This window comes from Eubalaena glacialis, chromosome 17 (genome assembly GCF_028564815.1).
Source record: "Eubalaena glacialis isolate mEubGla1 chromosome 17, mEubGla1.1.hap2.+ XY, whole genome shotgun sequence".
In the NCBI taxonomy this organism is placed as follows: Eukaryota; Metazoa; Chordata; class Mammalia; order Artiodactyla; family Balaenidae; genus Eubalaena; species Eubalaena glacialis.
This window is the reverse complement of record NC_083732.1, coordinates 257876-275619: the sequence shown is the minus strand read 5'-3', so window position 1 is coordinate 275619 and position 17744 is coordinate 257876. Positions and strand designations below refer to the sequence as shown.

The window sequence follows — 17744 nt, the reverse complement described above, 5'->3', positions numbered from 1 at the left end:
AGAAAAAGAAATAAAAGTAATACAAATTGGAAAAGAAGAAATAAAACTGTCACTGTTTGCAGATGACATGATACTATACATAGAGAATCCTAAAGATGCCACGAGAAAACTACTAGAGCTATTCAATGAATTTGGTAAAGTTGCAGGATACAAAATTAATGCACAGAAATCTCTTGCATTCCTATACACTAATGATGAAAAATCTGAAAGTGAAATTAAGGAAACACTCCCATTTACCACTGCAACAAAAAGAATAAAATACCTAGGAATAAACCTGCTGCTCAGGTCTTGAACACAATTTTTTAAATTGGTAAACCTTACTTCCCCTACGGTACATTCTATTAGCTTATTAAAAATTCTGGCTACAATTTGTACCAAATTCCTTCCTGACAAACTGCCCTAGACCCCTCACATTCCTGCTCTGGAAGAGCAGGGCAGTTTCAGGCTGTTTTCTAGTCACTGTTCAGCACAAGAATTGTACCACCTGGAGGAGAAATCTCAGCAAGAGCATCAACTGCAGCTCTCATTGCTTTTCCTCCTCTCAGTCAGTTGTGGTATGTGCTGCAGAGCTCATTAAAGACACCTGTCTATGACACTGTGACAGAAGCTGCACCCACGTGGCCATCAAAGCCAAGAGAAACCAGTGTCTCCTAACAGATCAGATCATTCTAGCAACGTAAAACAAAACTGTGTTCCACATCCTTTTAAAAATTCTATCTCACTGACTTTATACCACTTTGGGATGAGATGAATGTTGCACTAACGAAAATAAATAGAAATAACTATTCAAAAGCAAATTATATATTATTTTATTACCATAAGCTAGGAATGACCTTGATGAGCTACTGCCTCTGCTAATTAAAAATGGCTTCAGATCAATTATTGAAAAACCAAAGTTGTCTTATTTGGTAAATATTTCCCTATACTCAACAGGTTTATAGCTGATAACCTTAGGTAAATCATTCAGTTGTACATTTTATAGCCAGTTTATCTTGGTGGGTCCATCTGATGTCACACTGCAATCCCACTTTATGAGTATTTTTTGTGATCACCTTTTTAATGGAGGAATATGTGCTTGGTAACACTCAGAAATGTTACTACTTTATCGGGTAGAACCCCAAGGACTTCATCCACAGTGACTGTGTGTTGAGAGGACACTCAGACTGTCTTTTCTGGGGCAGTCGTGGTTCTGCTGCAGGTATGCCTGTGGCGCCGCTGTAAGCTGAATGTTTGTATCCCTCCCAAATTTACACATTGCCTCCTAATGCCCAAAGTGATGGAGGTGAGCTCTTTGAAAGGTGATTAGGTCATGAGAGTGGACCCCTCATAAATAAGGTTAGTGCCCTGTTAAAGAGACCCCAGAGAGCTCCCCAGCCCCTTCTGCCATGTGAGGATGCAGGGAGAAGATGGCCATCGATGAACCAGGGAACAGTCCTAACCAGACACTGAATCTGTCAGGCCCTGACCTGGACTTCCAGCCCTCAGAACTCTTGAAATAGGAATTTCTGTCGTTCATTGCCACCCCATCTACAGTAATTTGTTACAGCAGCAGGGGAAGAGCTGAGTGAGCACTTGGTTCAGGCGCACATCTCTCTTAGGCTCCCCACTTGCATCAACCTCAGCTCAGCTGACCTTAACGCACAGTTGGCTGATTTCTGTTAACCAGAAACGGAGATGATCCTGAGTCTGTCCCACCTGTTCTCTATCTTTGTGCAGGTGCTACCGTCTGTGAGATTAGAAAACCCAAATTTTCAGGCTAAGAGAGTTGTTCCCCCCCACCCAACTCATCCTCCTGGCACTCTCAGGGCCCAGCTGCTTCTCCTCACGGCTGCTGTCTGGACCGGCTGGCCCTTTCACTGCCCTTCACCTTCTCACTGCTAGAACCTCCTCAGAAGTGTGCATGTCAGTAGGCACAGTGCCCCACCCCTGCTCCAACTAATTCTTCACAGTATTTCTGGTGAATTTTCGAAGTGCAGACCCAATTAAGTGCTCTGCTACCTCCTTTAATTTCCAGACTAAGTCTGTACCTGCACACAGTACAAGCCCTTCAGGCCCAGATGCTGCTAGCTTCATCCACAGCCACACCCCTTCCTCTCTATAATCCGCCTCCTCCACGCTCCTCGAGCGAGTTACCGCCCCCAATCCTAGCTAGACGGACCCTCCTGCTCACTCTTCAGACCTCTGCGCAGCTCTGCCGTCCTGAGGCTGCCTGTCTCAGGGCTCCCTCTGCCTTCCTGTGCTCCTGGCTGTGACTCTGCACATCCTCCCCCCCACCACGCTGTGGCTGGCTGCTCACAGGACTGTCACCGCTACTGCACTGGCAACTCCGTTACGGTACTGACATGGTTGTATCCCCAGCACTGGCCACTCTAAAAATATCTGCTGAGTAAAACAAAGAATGAAAATATGTCAGCAGCATAACTTTAAAGTCATTGCGACCTAATACTTATCAAGAGACAGCCAAAAAGAAATAATGTGAACAAGGATTAGCTTAAAATTATTCCTCTTTTATGCTTTCCTCTAGATATCCTAAAAAGTACTCCTGCATTAAGTATACCACTAACAGATTTTTTAAAAATTATCTGTGTTGTAGAAAGCTCTAGCATTTAATGTGAATAAATAGCTAAAATTCGTTGAGCGACTACCCTACTGACACTAGTAACAGCCACACTGTTTCATTAAGTTTAACATACCCCTTGAGGTATCTTTATCTCCATTTCACTCATTTAGGTACTATGCTCACAGATGCTCAAAACATTCCCAAGAGAGCCGATAAACACTATACAATCCACAATCCCACTGAATAGCACTGAGCTCTCGTGCTGGCAGCTTGCACAAACAGATGTTAAGAGAAAGAATCCCCACTAAACTGGTTATTATATTTGCTATACTTTCTAGTTTTATTTCTAAATTACAGCTGTGTCCTTTTCCTTTTAAGAACACTTTTCTAAGGGATCACTACCAGACGTGGCAGTACTTTTCATGTGTACTGGATCTGTTTGCATGCAGAGCCTTGAGCCTCAGTGTTGAATGAGTCTCCTCCTTTACCACTGCTTGCTTGATTCTCTTGCACGTAGATTTCCATATTCATTGAAACCTTATACTTTTAAGGCCACTTAAAATCTATTTTGGACAAGACAGAATACATAAACAAATAAATGTGAACTGCTGACTTAGGTACGTGGAGAATCAGAAGTACTGGGGTAGAGGCGATTGTCCAGGGATGGGCAGTTAAGATAAGTGAGGGGTGAGGTGCCTAACAGAGAGGAGAAACAGAAGGCAACGAGTGGGGAACTCAGATGCCACTGACTGGTGTTTCCAACTTAATCATTACAGTTCAACCTCAGATACCATTTCTTGAGCTGCTACTACTTACTGGCAGCCTTCTGGGTGCTTACACATGACATTTTCATAATCTCCTTGAACAAGGCAGTGAGATAGCTATTAATGCTCTGTCACACCTGTGGAAAAGGAGGATCATGGCAATCAAAGAGCTTGCCCCTGCATATCTAATATCCTGACTTTTCCAGTTGCTGCCTGAAGGCTGGACTTACAATTAGCCTACATCACAGAGCTAAAGGGGCAAGGAATTAGTACAGTAAGTGCCCTACGTATGAACCTTCAAGTTTGCGAACTTTCAAAGATGCGAACGTGCATCTGCATGTCCAATCACGTAAGTTAGTTCACGTGTCTGGTGTACACTGTCATATGGGTGCCTCCTCTACAAGTGGTCGTGGTTTTGCGTACCTTACTGTACAGTACTATATAGGGTACAGTATCTTTATTTCAAGCCCAGGATGTCTGGAAGCAAGCGTAAAAGCAGCGGTGATGCAGCTGGTAGTGCTAAGAAGAGATCTGCAACGCAGGAAATAGCAAGGGGATTTTCTTTATTTGAGGAGGCACTGTTAGTTTTTGAGGAACAGGACCTGAACGTAGAACAGTACACGAAGGTCACAGCAGCCATTCAGAATGCAATCCAGTGCTACCATGTCATCTATGACGAGAAAAAAAGAGCTACTCCCCAGACATCACTGGACCGTTTTTTCAAGGGGGTAGACAGAATTGAATCCAGCAAGGAACCAGAACCTGTGCCATCAGTGTCAGGCGTTGAGTGAAATTGCAGCTTGCCCTCCGTCTCCTATTGCTGACGATCCTTCAGCTCTACCATCTCTCACCTCCTCTCCCTCCTCCAGTCAGTAACTCTTCTTGCCTGTTCACTGGATGCCAGCCCCTGGATGCCAGCTGTTGTACTGTACTACTGTACTTTTCAAGGTACTGTACTGTAAGATTAAAAAGGGTTTTTTTTTTTTGCATTTGTTTTTTAATGTGTTATTTGTGTGAAAACTATTATAAACCTATTACAGTACAGTACTATATAGCAGATTGTGTTACTTGGATACCTAGGCTAACTTTGTTGGACTTACGAGCAAACTGGACTTACGAACGCGTCATATGTAGGGGACTTGCTGTATAGTCACATTGTGAGGTATAGTGGGGGTTAGAACTTCAATATATGAATTTAAATGGAACACAATTCAGTCTGTAACAACTTTTGTAGCCTAACATCTGGGTTTAGTTGGAGAACATTCTATGCACAGTTAAGAAGAATATAATATATATTTTGCTGTTTTGAGATAAGAGTGCGCTCTACCTACTTGTTAGGTCTAATTGGTTTATTGTGTCATTCAAGTCTTCTGTTTCCTTATTGACCTTCTGTTCGTTCTGTTCATCATTGAAAGTGGGATACTGAAGTCTCCAACTATTTACTGTAGATTTGACTATTTTCCCTTCAATTCTTTCAATTTTTGCTTCATGTATTTTTAGGGCTCCTTTGTTAGGTACGTGTATGTTTAGAATTGTTACATCTTATATTGAACCTTTTACCAACACATAATATCCTTCTTCATTTCTCATAACCTTTTTTTTAAATTTAAAATCTATTTTTCCTGACAATAATACATCCGCCCAGGTTCTCTTTTAGTTACTATTTGTATGAGATATATATTTGTTTGTTTTACTTTCAACCACTTTGTGACCTATATCCAAATCGAGTTTCTTGTAGACAGCATATAGATAAAACCTGTTTTCTTTTTTTTTAAATCCAATCTGCTAGGCTCTAACTTTTAATAGTTCGGTTTCATCGTTTTACATTTAATGTGATTACTGATAAGGAAGGTTTTATTTCTACCATTTAGCTACTATTTTCTGTATGCCTTACATGTTTTACTTTTTGTTCTTCAGTTCCTTCATAACTGCTTTTCTTTTTTTAACTTAGGTGGGGGTTTTTTTTGGTATTGTGCTATTCTAACTATTTTTTCCCTTTGTCTACATTTTTGAGTTATTTTCTTAACTTTTACCTTAGAATTACAATTACTATCTTAAAAGTGTAACAACCTATTTTGGAAAATACCAAGATTATATCTTTATACATTGTATTCTCATTAACACAGATTTATAAAGTATATGAATATTTCTCTTAAATCATAGAGGAGAAAGAGAACATTACAAACAATACCAAAAATACAATAACATTGCCTTTTATATTTACCTTTGGAGCTACTTTTCCCAATGTTCTTCATTTCTTCTTGGGCTCAAGTTGCCTTTTTTTAAGATTTTTTTTGATGTGGACCATTTATTTTTTTTAAGTCTTTATTGAATTTGTTACAATATTGCTTCTGTTTTATGTTTTGGTTTTTGGCTGCGAGACCTGTGGGATCGTAGCTCTCCGACCAGGGATCGAACCCACACCCCCTGCATTGGAAGTTAAAGTCTTAACCACTGGACCACCAGGGAAGTCCTCAAGTTGCTGTTTAGTATCCTTTCATTTCAGCCTAAGGACTCCCTTTAGTATTTCTCCTAAGGTAGGTCTACTGGTAATAAATGCCATTCAGCTATTGATATCTGGAAATGTCTTAATTTCTCTTTCATTCTTGAAGGGTAGTTTTACCAGACAGATAATTCTTGGTTGACAGATTTTTTTTTTTTTTCCTTTCTGGTTTTAAATATGTCATCGACTGCTTTCTGACCCCACAGGTTTTTTTTGTTTGTTTTAAACATGTCCCAATTTATTTTATAAGGCCCTAATAATTTTGAAACCAATAGCGACATTACAAGAAAGGACAGTGTAGGCCAATTTCTCTCATGCATACAGAGGCAAAAATTCTAAACTAGATATTAGGAGATTAATTCCAACAATACATAAAAATGATATACATTACCTAAAAGTGGGCATTATTCCAGGAATTCTCAAAGATGATATACAAAAACACAGTATGCATAGGCTCAGCATTAGTAGTCATCAATAAAATGCCATTTAAAATGAGACTTCTTATTTTTTTATTGAAGTCTAGTTGACTTACAATGCTGTGTTAATTTCTGCTGTACAACAAAGTGACTCAGTTACACGCATATATACATTCTTTTTTATATTCTTTTCCATTATGGTTTATCACAGGATATTGAACACAGTTCCCTGTGCTAAAAAGTAGGACCTTGTTTATCCATTCTGTATGTAACAGTTTGCACCTACTAACCCCAAACTCCCAGTCCATCCCTCCCCCACCCTGCCTCACCCTTGGTAACCACAAGTCTGTTCTCTATGTCTGTGAGTTTGCTTGTTTTGTAGATAGGTTCATTTGTGCCGTATTCCAGATTCCACATATAAGTGATATCATATGGTATGTCTTTCTCTGACTTAACCTCACTTAGTATGATAATCTCTAGTCGCATCCATGACCCCACAGTTTTCAATGAGATATCAGCTCTTAATATTATTGAGGATCCCTTGTACATGACAAGTTCCTTTTATATTTCTGCTTTCAAACGTTTCTGTCTTTAGATTTTGACAATTTCACTACAATATGTCTTGGTGTTGAGCTCTTTGATTTTATTGTGTTTGGAGATCACTTACCTCCCTGGATATGTATATTTATGTCTTTCATCAGATCTGGGGGGGTGGGGGTTTCAGCCATTATTTCTTCAAATATTTTTTCTGATGTTTCGCCTCTTTTTCTAGTACTCCTATAATGCACATGTTTCTCTAATTGATGGACATATCCCACAGGTCTCTCAGGATCTTTTCATTTTTCTTTCTGTTCCTCAGACTACATAAGTTCAATTGTCTTATCTTCAAGTTCACTGATCTTTTGTTTCACTTGTTTAAATCTGTTGTAGAACCTCTCTAGTGAGTTTTAAAATTTAAGTTATTGTATTTGGGTTGGCCAAAAAGTTCCTTTGGTTTTTAAGTAAAAATAAAAGATACATTTTTTCATTTTCACCAAGAACTTTATTTAACAATGTATTCACCGTTTTGTTCCACTACCTTCTGCCATTTTTCAGGCAACTTCATATTCCACCCTCCCAAAACTTTTTATCTTTTTGAGCAAAGAACTGTTCCAGGCGCCTTTTACGGTCTTCCAGGGAGTCGAAATTTCTTCCATTAAGAGAATTTTGTGAAGACTAAAATAAATGGAAATCCGAAGGTGCAATGTCTGGGATACAATGGATGAATCAGAACTTCCCAGCCAAGCTGTAACAGTTTTTGCCTGGTCATCAAAGAAACATGAGGTTTTGCGTTATCCTGATGGAAGATTATGCATTTTCTGTTGACTAATTCCAGACACTTTTTGTCGAGTGCTGCTTTCAGTTGGTCTCACTGGGAGCAGTACTTGTCGGAATTAATTGTTTGGTTTTCCGGAAGGAGCTCATAATAGAGGACTCCCTTCCAATCCCACCATATACACAAAACCACCTTCTTTGGATGAAGACCAGGCTTTGGCGTGGCTGGTGGTGGTTCATTTCACTTGCCCCACTATCTCTTCCGTTCCACATTATTGTACAGTATCCACTTTTCATTGCCTGTCACTATTTGTTTTAAAAACGGAACGTTTTCCTTACGTTTCAGTAGAGAATCGCATGTGGAAATACGGTCAAGAAGGTTTTATTTCGTTTAACTTATGTGGAACCCAAACATCAAAGTGACTAACATAACCAAGCTGGTACTAATGATTTTCAACACTTGATTTGGATATTTTGAGTATGTTGGCTGTCTCCCGTGTGGTATAACTTTGATTGTTCTCAATTGATGTCTTGATTTGATCACTATCAACTTCAACTGGTCTACCCAACCATGGAGCATCATCCAGAGAGAAATCTCCAACACAAAACTTCGCAAACCACCTTTGACACAGTCAGTCAGTCACAGCACCTTCTCCATGCACTGCACAAATCTTTTTTTGCATTTTTACCTTTCTTGAAATAATAAAGCATAATATGCCAAAAATGTTGCTTTTTTTCTCCATCTTCAATATTAAAATGGCTACACAAAAATTCACCAATTTTGATAAGTTTTTTTTTTTAAATGCACACTGATATGACAGCTATCACCATACAGTCTAACAAAATTGTTTCGAATGAAGTTAAAAGACAACTAAGCGCTACTAGAGCCATCTTATGGAAAAAAACTGAACAAACTTTTTGGCCAACCCAATACTTCTCAGCTCCAGAATTTCTCTTTGCTTTTTATGATTTCTCTATCTTTACTAATATTTTCATTTTGCTCACATATTATTTTCCTGATTTCCTTTAGTTTTTAATCTATGGTAAACCTTTAACTCACTGGAAATATTTAAGACAGTTGATTTCACATATCTGACTAATAATTCCAATGTCTGGGCTTCCTCAGCGATGTCAATTTTTTTTTCCTCTGAATGCACCAATTCTTCCCTGTTTCATTGTATATTTTGTAAATTTTGTTGAAAATTGGACATTTCAGTATTATTTTGGGGTAACTCTGGGAATTTAATTCTTCCACTCCACAGGGGTTGCTGAAGCTTAACTTACTGAGAGCTGGATTCATCCATTTATGAATTTTCCATACTATTTTGTAAGTTGTGTGCTCCTTGTCTTGTGTAGCAAAGTGGTATTTTTGTTTCATTGTCTCTGTCATCAGCTAGACCTGACAAAGATTCACTTAAATGTTTGGTTCCAAACAGCAGGGAGGTAGACATGTACTGTCTCTTTAACTCTCCTGGAAACCACTTCAGCCTGTGAAGGGGCTGGAAAAATGTCCACTAGCCTCTGTGCCAGTGCCTCAGTGATCAAAGTCTCATTCAGCAATCAGTACAAACCCTGATATACTGCCCACCCTGGCTCTAGCATTCTGTACCAGGATTGTGGGGATGGGTAATGTGGGACAGTAGCTGCTACCAGCAGCTGAAATTCCCCATTTTTTTTTTAACATCTTTATTAGAGTATAATTGCTTTACAATGGTGTGTTAGTTTCTGCTTTATAACAAAGTGAATCAGCTATACATATACATATATCCCCATATCCTCTCCCTCTTGCACCTCTCTCCCACTCTCCCTGTCCCCACCCCTCTAAGTGGTCACAAAGCACCGAGCTGATCTCCCTGTGCTATGCAGCTGCTTCCCACTAGCTATCTATTTTACATTTGGTAGTGTATATATGTCCATGCCACTCTCTCACTTTGTCCCAGCTTACCCTTCCCCCTCCCCGTATTCTTTACCAAAATCTTCCCTAGACCACAAATGTTCAACTCTACAGAATTCTAAAGTTGTTACTTCACGTGGTTCCCACCGTGCAGCAGCTGTTTAGGTGGAGGTATGGATTCCTGGAACTCCCTGCTCTGGTATGTTTTGAGACACCACTCTCCTTAGTTGCCCTCTTGATCCACTTCCTTAGACTAGGAAGACAGTGGTCACTTGTTTGTATGTTCCCCTCTTCTTCTGCTTCCCTCTACTGTAAATCATAATGCACATTTGCATATTAGATACTCTGAGCACTCTTATAATACAGTAACTAGTACGCATTTAACCAGCCTTTCCCAAAGTTATTTAAGCACAAAGCCTTTTGGTCATATTCCTACGAAGGCCCTATGGAAAAGTGCCCCATGGAGCAAGAGCTGACATCTGCTTTTTCTTCTTTCTCATGTAAGCATGAATGATAGATTTCCTTCTCTTCCTCCCTCTAGTTTTTCAGATTATCCAGATTACCATCATGGTGCTCATTTTTTCATTTTCACACTGCATTAGTTTTCTTTTCTATTTATTTCCTCTGAAGACACTCTGTAATTTTGGTGGGAAAAGACTGGCTGTCATAACAGGAAGATAATCCCACCCTATAAGCAAACCTTCCACCTTTAGCATTGCTTTACTCCTAGCAATTTCTTCATTTCACAGAATCCCAGGTGGCAAAGATGGAGCAGGAACAAAAGCAGCTGTGAACAAGCCTGAGGGCTCTACCTCGGCAGTTACCACATGTGGGTTACACTGAAAACCAGACCAGCTGACAGTTTCTCTTTGGGCATCATAGTCTCTCTTGTGTTTACTCAGGGATTTAGGTATTGCTGGTGTCAAGAAGGTACTGCTGACTGTGCCATCAAAATCTGCCCCAAGTCTCCCCATTTTACTACATGGTGCCCTAACTCACTTGTTTCCTCAAGCCAGAAACTCAGGGGAATCTTGTTTCTTGTCTTTCCTTCACAAACCACATCAAACCCATCAGCACATCCTGTTGCTGCCAACTCTGAGATACATACTGAATCTACTGTTTACCATCCTAGTCCAAGTCATCATCTCCCCTCAGACTTGAGCTACTCCCAAAGTCTCCTGGATGCCTTTACTGTGGCCTCCTTCTAAGTTATCCTGCACAAATTTCAAACTGTGAGTAAGATCACATCCTTCCTTTCCTAGACAGCAGGGAGGATTTAACACACCAGCTCTTTAACATTGTACACACGTTCTCCATCCTCACTTGCTGCCACTCCTGCTGCAGAATTCCCCTTCATCCATATGCACTATGTATATTCCTGCATACACCATGCCACTCTGGCCTCTTGTTCTTTGCTAATTCAGTCTCCTCTACTGCAAATGCCCTCACAGCCCCTTCTTTGGCTCTTTCCAACTTAGCCTTCATAACTTAGATAGAGAATCAGCAACTCCAGGAAGCTACCTCAATCTGCTCTCTCCCCAGTACACACACACACACACACACACACACACACACACACACACTCTCCCCTACCGAACTATCAGTCATGCTTACCTCTTCACTGCTCTCACATCCTTTGTACAGACCTCTATTATTATACTTCCTAGAGTCTTTATCACATGTTTATTTTACCTTTCTCTTCCACCATAAAGTGAGTCCCTTAAGGGCAGAGATGATTTGTCATTCATTTTGAATACTGTTTACCCATTATTTAGCACAAGGCTTATTATACAGTAAGTAAACATCAAAAAATGCTTCTTAGCGAATGTACAAATCAATGAAATACACTGATACATCTTCTCATTCAAACGGAACATAACAAGACTGACAACATCTTGATGATTATCTAATACTCAACATTAATCATATAGTTATTGAATGTCTACCATAGGCCAAGCATTATTCTAGTCACTGGGAATACAGTAGTGAAAAGTTCTGATTTGGAAGTTATAGCCAATGCAACAAGACATGAAACAGGTAAAGAAGCATAAGTATTAGGAAGGAAAAAACAAAATTGTTATCATAAGTAACGTAACTGTATAAATAGAAAAGTTTTACTATACAAAACAGACATATGAATTGATAAGAATATCCCTTGGACCCCAATGAATATATGAGTAAAAGTTAAGAAAAACAATTTGCAAAAGAGAAGCTGTCATCAGTAAATAAATATAAGAGAAAGTATTCAGTTTGACCAGCAGCAGGTACTCTACTATGAGGTTTATAGTTTACTTAACTGTACCAAGAAATCACAGCAGTAACAGCAACAACAAAATGTATACCCTTTTGGGATTGACCCATATACACTCCTGATGCTATGTATAAAATAGACAACTAATGAGAATATACTATACAGCACAGGGAACTCTACTTACTGCACTGTGGTGACCTAAATGGGAAGGAAATCCAAAAAAGAGGGGATATATGTATATGTATAGCTGATTCATTTTGCTGTGCAGTAGAAACTAACACAACATTGTAAAGCAACTATACTCCAAAAAAATTAATTAAAAGCAAAAAAAAAAAAAAAAAAAAGGTATATCCTTTAATCCACTAAAACAGTTCCTAAAATCTACTCTGAGAAATAATCTGAAATATGTAAATACGTATATATGAATATCTATTAAAGAGTTATTTACGTTAGCAAAAGAATGGATATATATTATATGCTGAGAATATGGAAAGAGTAAAGAAATTATAATGTGCAGTCATAAAAATGTTGACGGTGGTATTGATGTGACTGCTGAGAGACTGTCAGCAGTGGAAACGGCTATAAGCTTTACAAGTTATTATGGTAACAATATACTGAGAAGCACAAAACCCACATTCAAAGGCGGCTACTGCATCAGAAGTCAGGATCATGGTCACCTGGAGCAGGAGGGAGAGGAAGGAAAGAGGAGAGTGTTGCAGCCTCAGGTATGGACTGCATTCTATTTCTTGGACTGGACAGAAATGTATTCACTTTGTGATTACTTGATGAAATGTAAACTTATAATCTGTGTATGATTCTATATGTATATTATATTGTTCAATTTAAAAATGTATTCGAAATTTAAATAAAATAAAGTAATGCAAGTTACCCTCTGATATCCTCAGCCTGTTTGTGGAAGAATTTAATTAGAGACTGATGATCACTCACTATGGACACAACGAAAAGATCCCTCCTCTGGGGAAGAAGTTTAACTTAAAGATCTTTAAGTTGAATTCAAACCTAAGAATTTAACAGATGAATGAAACTTAAAACCTGTCAATAAAATTAACAGCCCTTAAAACAAGTCTGCTCAAACCTTCCCTCTTCTTTTGGTGGTAAAAATTAATACCCTATACAGAAGAAAACAAACATGGTATCCTCAAAAATAATTTCTGATCCACTAATGACCACTTATGCCCCTGAAGATCAAACCCTATTATGTCTTAATTCATGATTTTTATCCCCCTAAAGTAATTAGCAAAGAAGTATTAATGTGTATTATTCTATTGTCACATAATCACTCTTACTAAAATTATATTTCTAAGAAAGATAAAAACAAAAACAGCCAGATTTCATAACAACACACCACTTCAGCAGGAATCCTGATGTGCTTGTTTCTCCCTCACCACCTCCCCACCCCCGCCAAATTATCAAAAATTTGCTACCAGAAGTACAAATGAGCCATCAGAGACAGTTCAGAGCTTCTGTTACATAAAATCTATGTCGAATCCTGGCTCCATCCCCTGGCATTACTGTATAATAAAGTGACAAAAATGTTCCTGATAAAAATGTCTTTTGAGACAAACTCACAGTTGGTGACTGTGGCGATCGGTTCTCTGCACTCACCAGGGAGGGTAGATATGGATGATGTCTTGTGGAAGTCCCCTGAGGCAGCGTGCAGTCTCCTTGGCGAAGAGAACCTTCAGGCCAGTCCCAGGGGCCCCACCCTGAGAAGAGCTGTCAGCCTGCAGCCCTGATAACTGCTCACACATTGCAACTTGGATGGTGCATTCCTCATGAAGCTCTAGAATTTTCACAGTTAATATACCAGATTTTATACCTAGAAGGTGAAGAAAAGAACAAAAGCAAAAATGAAGTCTAAAAGACATATGGTCCAAGTGTGAATAAAATTATCATGAAAAAGAGAATCACTTTCAGATAGCTTTCTTCACCTGGAGAAAATGGTCTATATATTGATACTTTGCAAAGTAAAATACAGACTCTAACATGCTCACGGTAACATCTTTTTTTTTTAATCAATATAACCTGCATGTAGCATTTAATATATACATTTTAAGCAACATAAGAAACAGTTTTCTATCATAAAGAAACAGTCTTGCACATACGGAAAACTCAGATCCATCACTTCACAAGGCATGTTTTCACTCCAAAGCCTGAACCCTTTCAAAAAGCACAACAAAAGGAGTATGACCAGGTCCTCTCCACCTCATTATCTGCTTTGATCGTCTACTCTGAAACGACGCAGTATGACCGGCCGGCTGCAAGTACTCTAACGATCGTGCACGTTCAAGCTGAGGATTTCTGTGGATGATGGGAGTTAGGGCTCTAGATTTAAATGGCTGGAATTCGATCTGGATTCAATCACTGGCTCTCTTATTAATTAAGTTGGCCAAGTTACACAGCATTTCAACACCTCATTTTTCTCATGTGTAAACTGGGGATCAAGCCACCTGCCTCGATTAACATTTTTAAGAATTAAGTAAGATAAATAAAGTTGAGAGTGTGCATAGCCTATAACCTGGAAATCCCAGCTATGTACCCAGGAACTCTGTCACATGCACCAAGAGATCTAGACAAGGCTGCACATTTCAGTGTTGTTTGTAAGAGGAGGAAACCCAGCATCAGTCCATAGCCAATGGGTAAACTGTGGTGGGTTCATGGAAGAGACACTCTACAGAAGCTTATGTGAATGGACCCGATCTGTATCTATCAGCTTGGAGAGATCTCAGATACAAGAGGGGTAAACAGATATGTACAGCCTAACACCCATAATGTTACTTTTCTTAAACACAAAGACCAATAAAATATTGTTACAGATACATACGTCATACAAATACATAAATACGGACTAGCAGGACACACAGAAAACTCGCTGTAACTGTTGAATCACGCGAGAAAGAGGAGTGTGACTCAGCAAGGGAACCCAGGGGATTTCAGACTTATCTGCCGTATTGTTTGTTATAAAAATATGTGAAGCAAAAATGACAAAAGATTAATATGTGTTATTAATTCTAGGTAGTAAATACACTTTTAATTACTCTCTGCTTTTTAGTTAAAAAAATAAATGAATTAAATGAGATAAAACCTAAGTGTCAGGCACAGTGCCTTGCTAATAACAGACACCAATATGACTTTCATTACCACTTTAGCTAACTGGTTAACAGTGAGTATAAAAATTAACATTTAAACAGTACCAGCGCCTTAGTTATATAGTTTAATTTCGTTTCCATTTCTTTCTCCCTTTCACTTTTCTCTAGTCATTTTCCCCTGGACCCCAAGTTTTCCATGCCCTCCTCTCTCTGAGTGCCACCAGCAAGTGTTAATGTATGAAGCAAGGCCATGGCATCTCCCCAGAGCACTATCTGGAACTACGATTTCTAAGTATGTGTCTATCGTGAGACTGTTTCTTAAGGTAAGAAGGAAACAGAAGGGGGAAGGATGTGACCAAGCACATCCTAAGCTGTGCTGGCTAAGCTGCGCTGGTCACTACGGGGAGTAAAAACACACTTTAAAGAACGGCACTGCCTAGGAAGCGAAGACTGAGTCTGCTCTGCCACGACAGGTGACTTTTTAATAAAAAGTAGCTCACCCTCAGCTGGTGAACAGGAAAAGAAGTCAGGATATGTGGGGGTCACTGCGGTGAACACACCGTTTTTCCTGGGCAGGGCAGCAATGCAGTGGGTGGAGTTAAGTTCACTGGCAGCAAAGGGAAAAGCCCTAGTGTTAGGGACTGCACTAGCCACAGGCAAATTTCTGGACATATTTTAGGAATTTTTAAAACTTTTACCTGTACTCAGCGGTTACCCCCAACACTATCCTCTGCCACCGGCAGCAGCCGCTGTCCAGAGCCCCATGGGCCATGCTCTCCAGCACCCACTGTCCTGCTGGAGTTCAAGCGGCCAGTGGTGCCCGGGCAGCACCGTTCTCCCTTCGGGTAACCAATCACTGTCATGTGCGGCTGATGACAAAGCGATGTAGGTTTTTCAGTGGTCTGCCCCCAACCCTACAGTCCACACAGACCCTGACAGATCTTACAAAAGGCAAGACACTACAGAAACACATAAATAGTATTGCAGCAGAAATACCTATATATCTATGATGAGTCACACTGCTACTGACTGCAGTTTCTTTGAAGATTCTTATGAGAACTCCTGACAATATCTAACAACTATGAACCCTGATTTGACCATCAACACAGCATGCTTGGTGACTAAACAGGTTTGGGAGTGCTATCTTGGATGCACACAGGGCTGCGAACAGCACTTCTCCACCAAGCACCGTGAAGTCCCTCCCACAGGACGTGCTCCCACACAGGCCTGAGGAGAAGCCAGTGGTCTGCCTTCCTTGCAGAAAGTAAGCAGCGTAATCTCCTCCTCTTCCTCTGAGGGAGAAAGAGCCTGGGACAACTCAGGACAAGTTATGCATTCAATGCAAGCTTTCAATCTGAGCACAAGAGATACTGGTTTTACAAACGAAGAAGACTGTTTTGCAGTTAGATGGAGGAAACATAAAAGGCCATTCTGTGACAGTGGGGCAACGTTTTCCGTAAATGCTGTGAGACTCAGCCAAAGTTTCATGTTGTCAAGGAAGTGTCTCCTGAATCTCAGCTAGAGGCAACTATTCCCTCCCTCTGAAATCCTCAAATACCTTATCTACACTTACAAGTATCCTCCTTTTTAAACGGAGATAGTATCAGCTATAGTCAAGAACACTGCAAACATTGAGAGAGAGAGCACAGAAAGCCTACAGTGCAGGGCCTGGTCTGTCACCCACACAATAATGGCTGCCACTGTCACAATATCAACTTTTCAAGGCATTTTCAAATCTATTATGGTACTTGATCCACAATAACCCTACGAAATAGGTAAGGAAGATATTAATCTCCCTTTTTGACAAATAAGAAAACTGAACAAGTTAGTTGCTCATATGACTTTCTTAAGGTTAGAGAGGATTACTGGCAGATTTTATGCTCACAACTGAGTATTCTCACAAGTCCTATACTTGCAGTGTCTCGAGGGTAAATGGCAGTTAAAGACAGGAAACTGAGGATGCTTTTTTTCTCTATTTTATTATGCTAAAACATCGGACTTGTTTAAATGTTAAAAAAAAAAAAGAAAGAAAAAGCACACCAGGTTGAGAAATGGACTCAAGTGAGGCTTATCGCTGGTTGGGCACAGTCAGGATTTCAACACTGAAAAGGAAGAGTATAATTTGACAGAAACCAAACGCTGAGGAAGAAGTGCCCCGAAGACCAAATGGAAAGCACAGATATCAACACAGCACCAAAGTGGTTAAGACACAGGAACAGACGATTCACAGAGGAAATACACCACAGGATCTAGTAATTTCTATCCATACATATGCCGAGCAGATGAAACACTCTGTAGTTAAAATGGCAAATAGTTAATTTAAAGGCTAACATTTGATGAATGAATGCATGAATGAGTGAGTGATTTATTTTACCAGCAAACTACTCTAAAAAAAAAGTCTTTGATTTTAAATGAGCAAGAGGCCACAAAAGAATCGAGCAAGTAATATAAGAACAAAATATATTTTTGATTCCTGGCTTAAATGACTTACTTGAAATATACAGGTGGCTAGGGTCCATTTATACGCATGTTAATTCCAATCCTCCTCAGTGGGTTATGTTGATGAATTAATATATATTGTGAGGAAAGCATTCATGAATACTTATACAAAAAATACTATACAAGAAATTAAGAAAAACTATAAAAGAAAGTACCAGGTGAAGCAAGTTAGTACAGGGGGAGAAATACTGAAATCATCCTCCTATAGAGACAGAAACATCTCTAATTTTTTATCATGAAATACTTTTCATAATATAATTGTTGCACTAACTTTAAGTTGTTCCACTTAATTATGCAAACGATGACCACAGAGTAATTTGGGATCTTCCCTGTATTATTCCTCTCTTTATCTTCATAGATATTCTAACAGGCTAATCCATAAAGTGTCTTGCTTTAAAATATATGCCCTACTATTCTCTGAAACTGGTACTTT

The 17744-nt window shown here is 39.4% G+C and overlaps 1 protein-coding gene across 7 annotated transcripts in view; it reads right to left on the bottom strand.

The window, feature by feature from the left end:
* The window catches only part of SPIDR (scaffold protein involved in DNA repair), a 367405-nt gene that overhangs the window by 183417 nt on the left and 166244 nt on the right, over window positions 1-17744 (bottom strand). For 6 of the 7 annotated variants that reach the window (XM_061171846.1, XM_061171848.1, XM_061171850.1 and 3 more), the window contains exon 8: window positions 13329-13542. In XM_061171846.1, coding sequence (XP_061027829.1) covers window positions 13329-13542 — 214 coding nt within the window. Of the gene's footprint in view, window positions 1-13328; window positions 13543-17744 lie in introns of those variants that run through there. The other variant, XM_061171856.1, reaches the window with a different exon arrangement.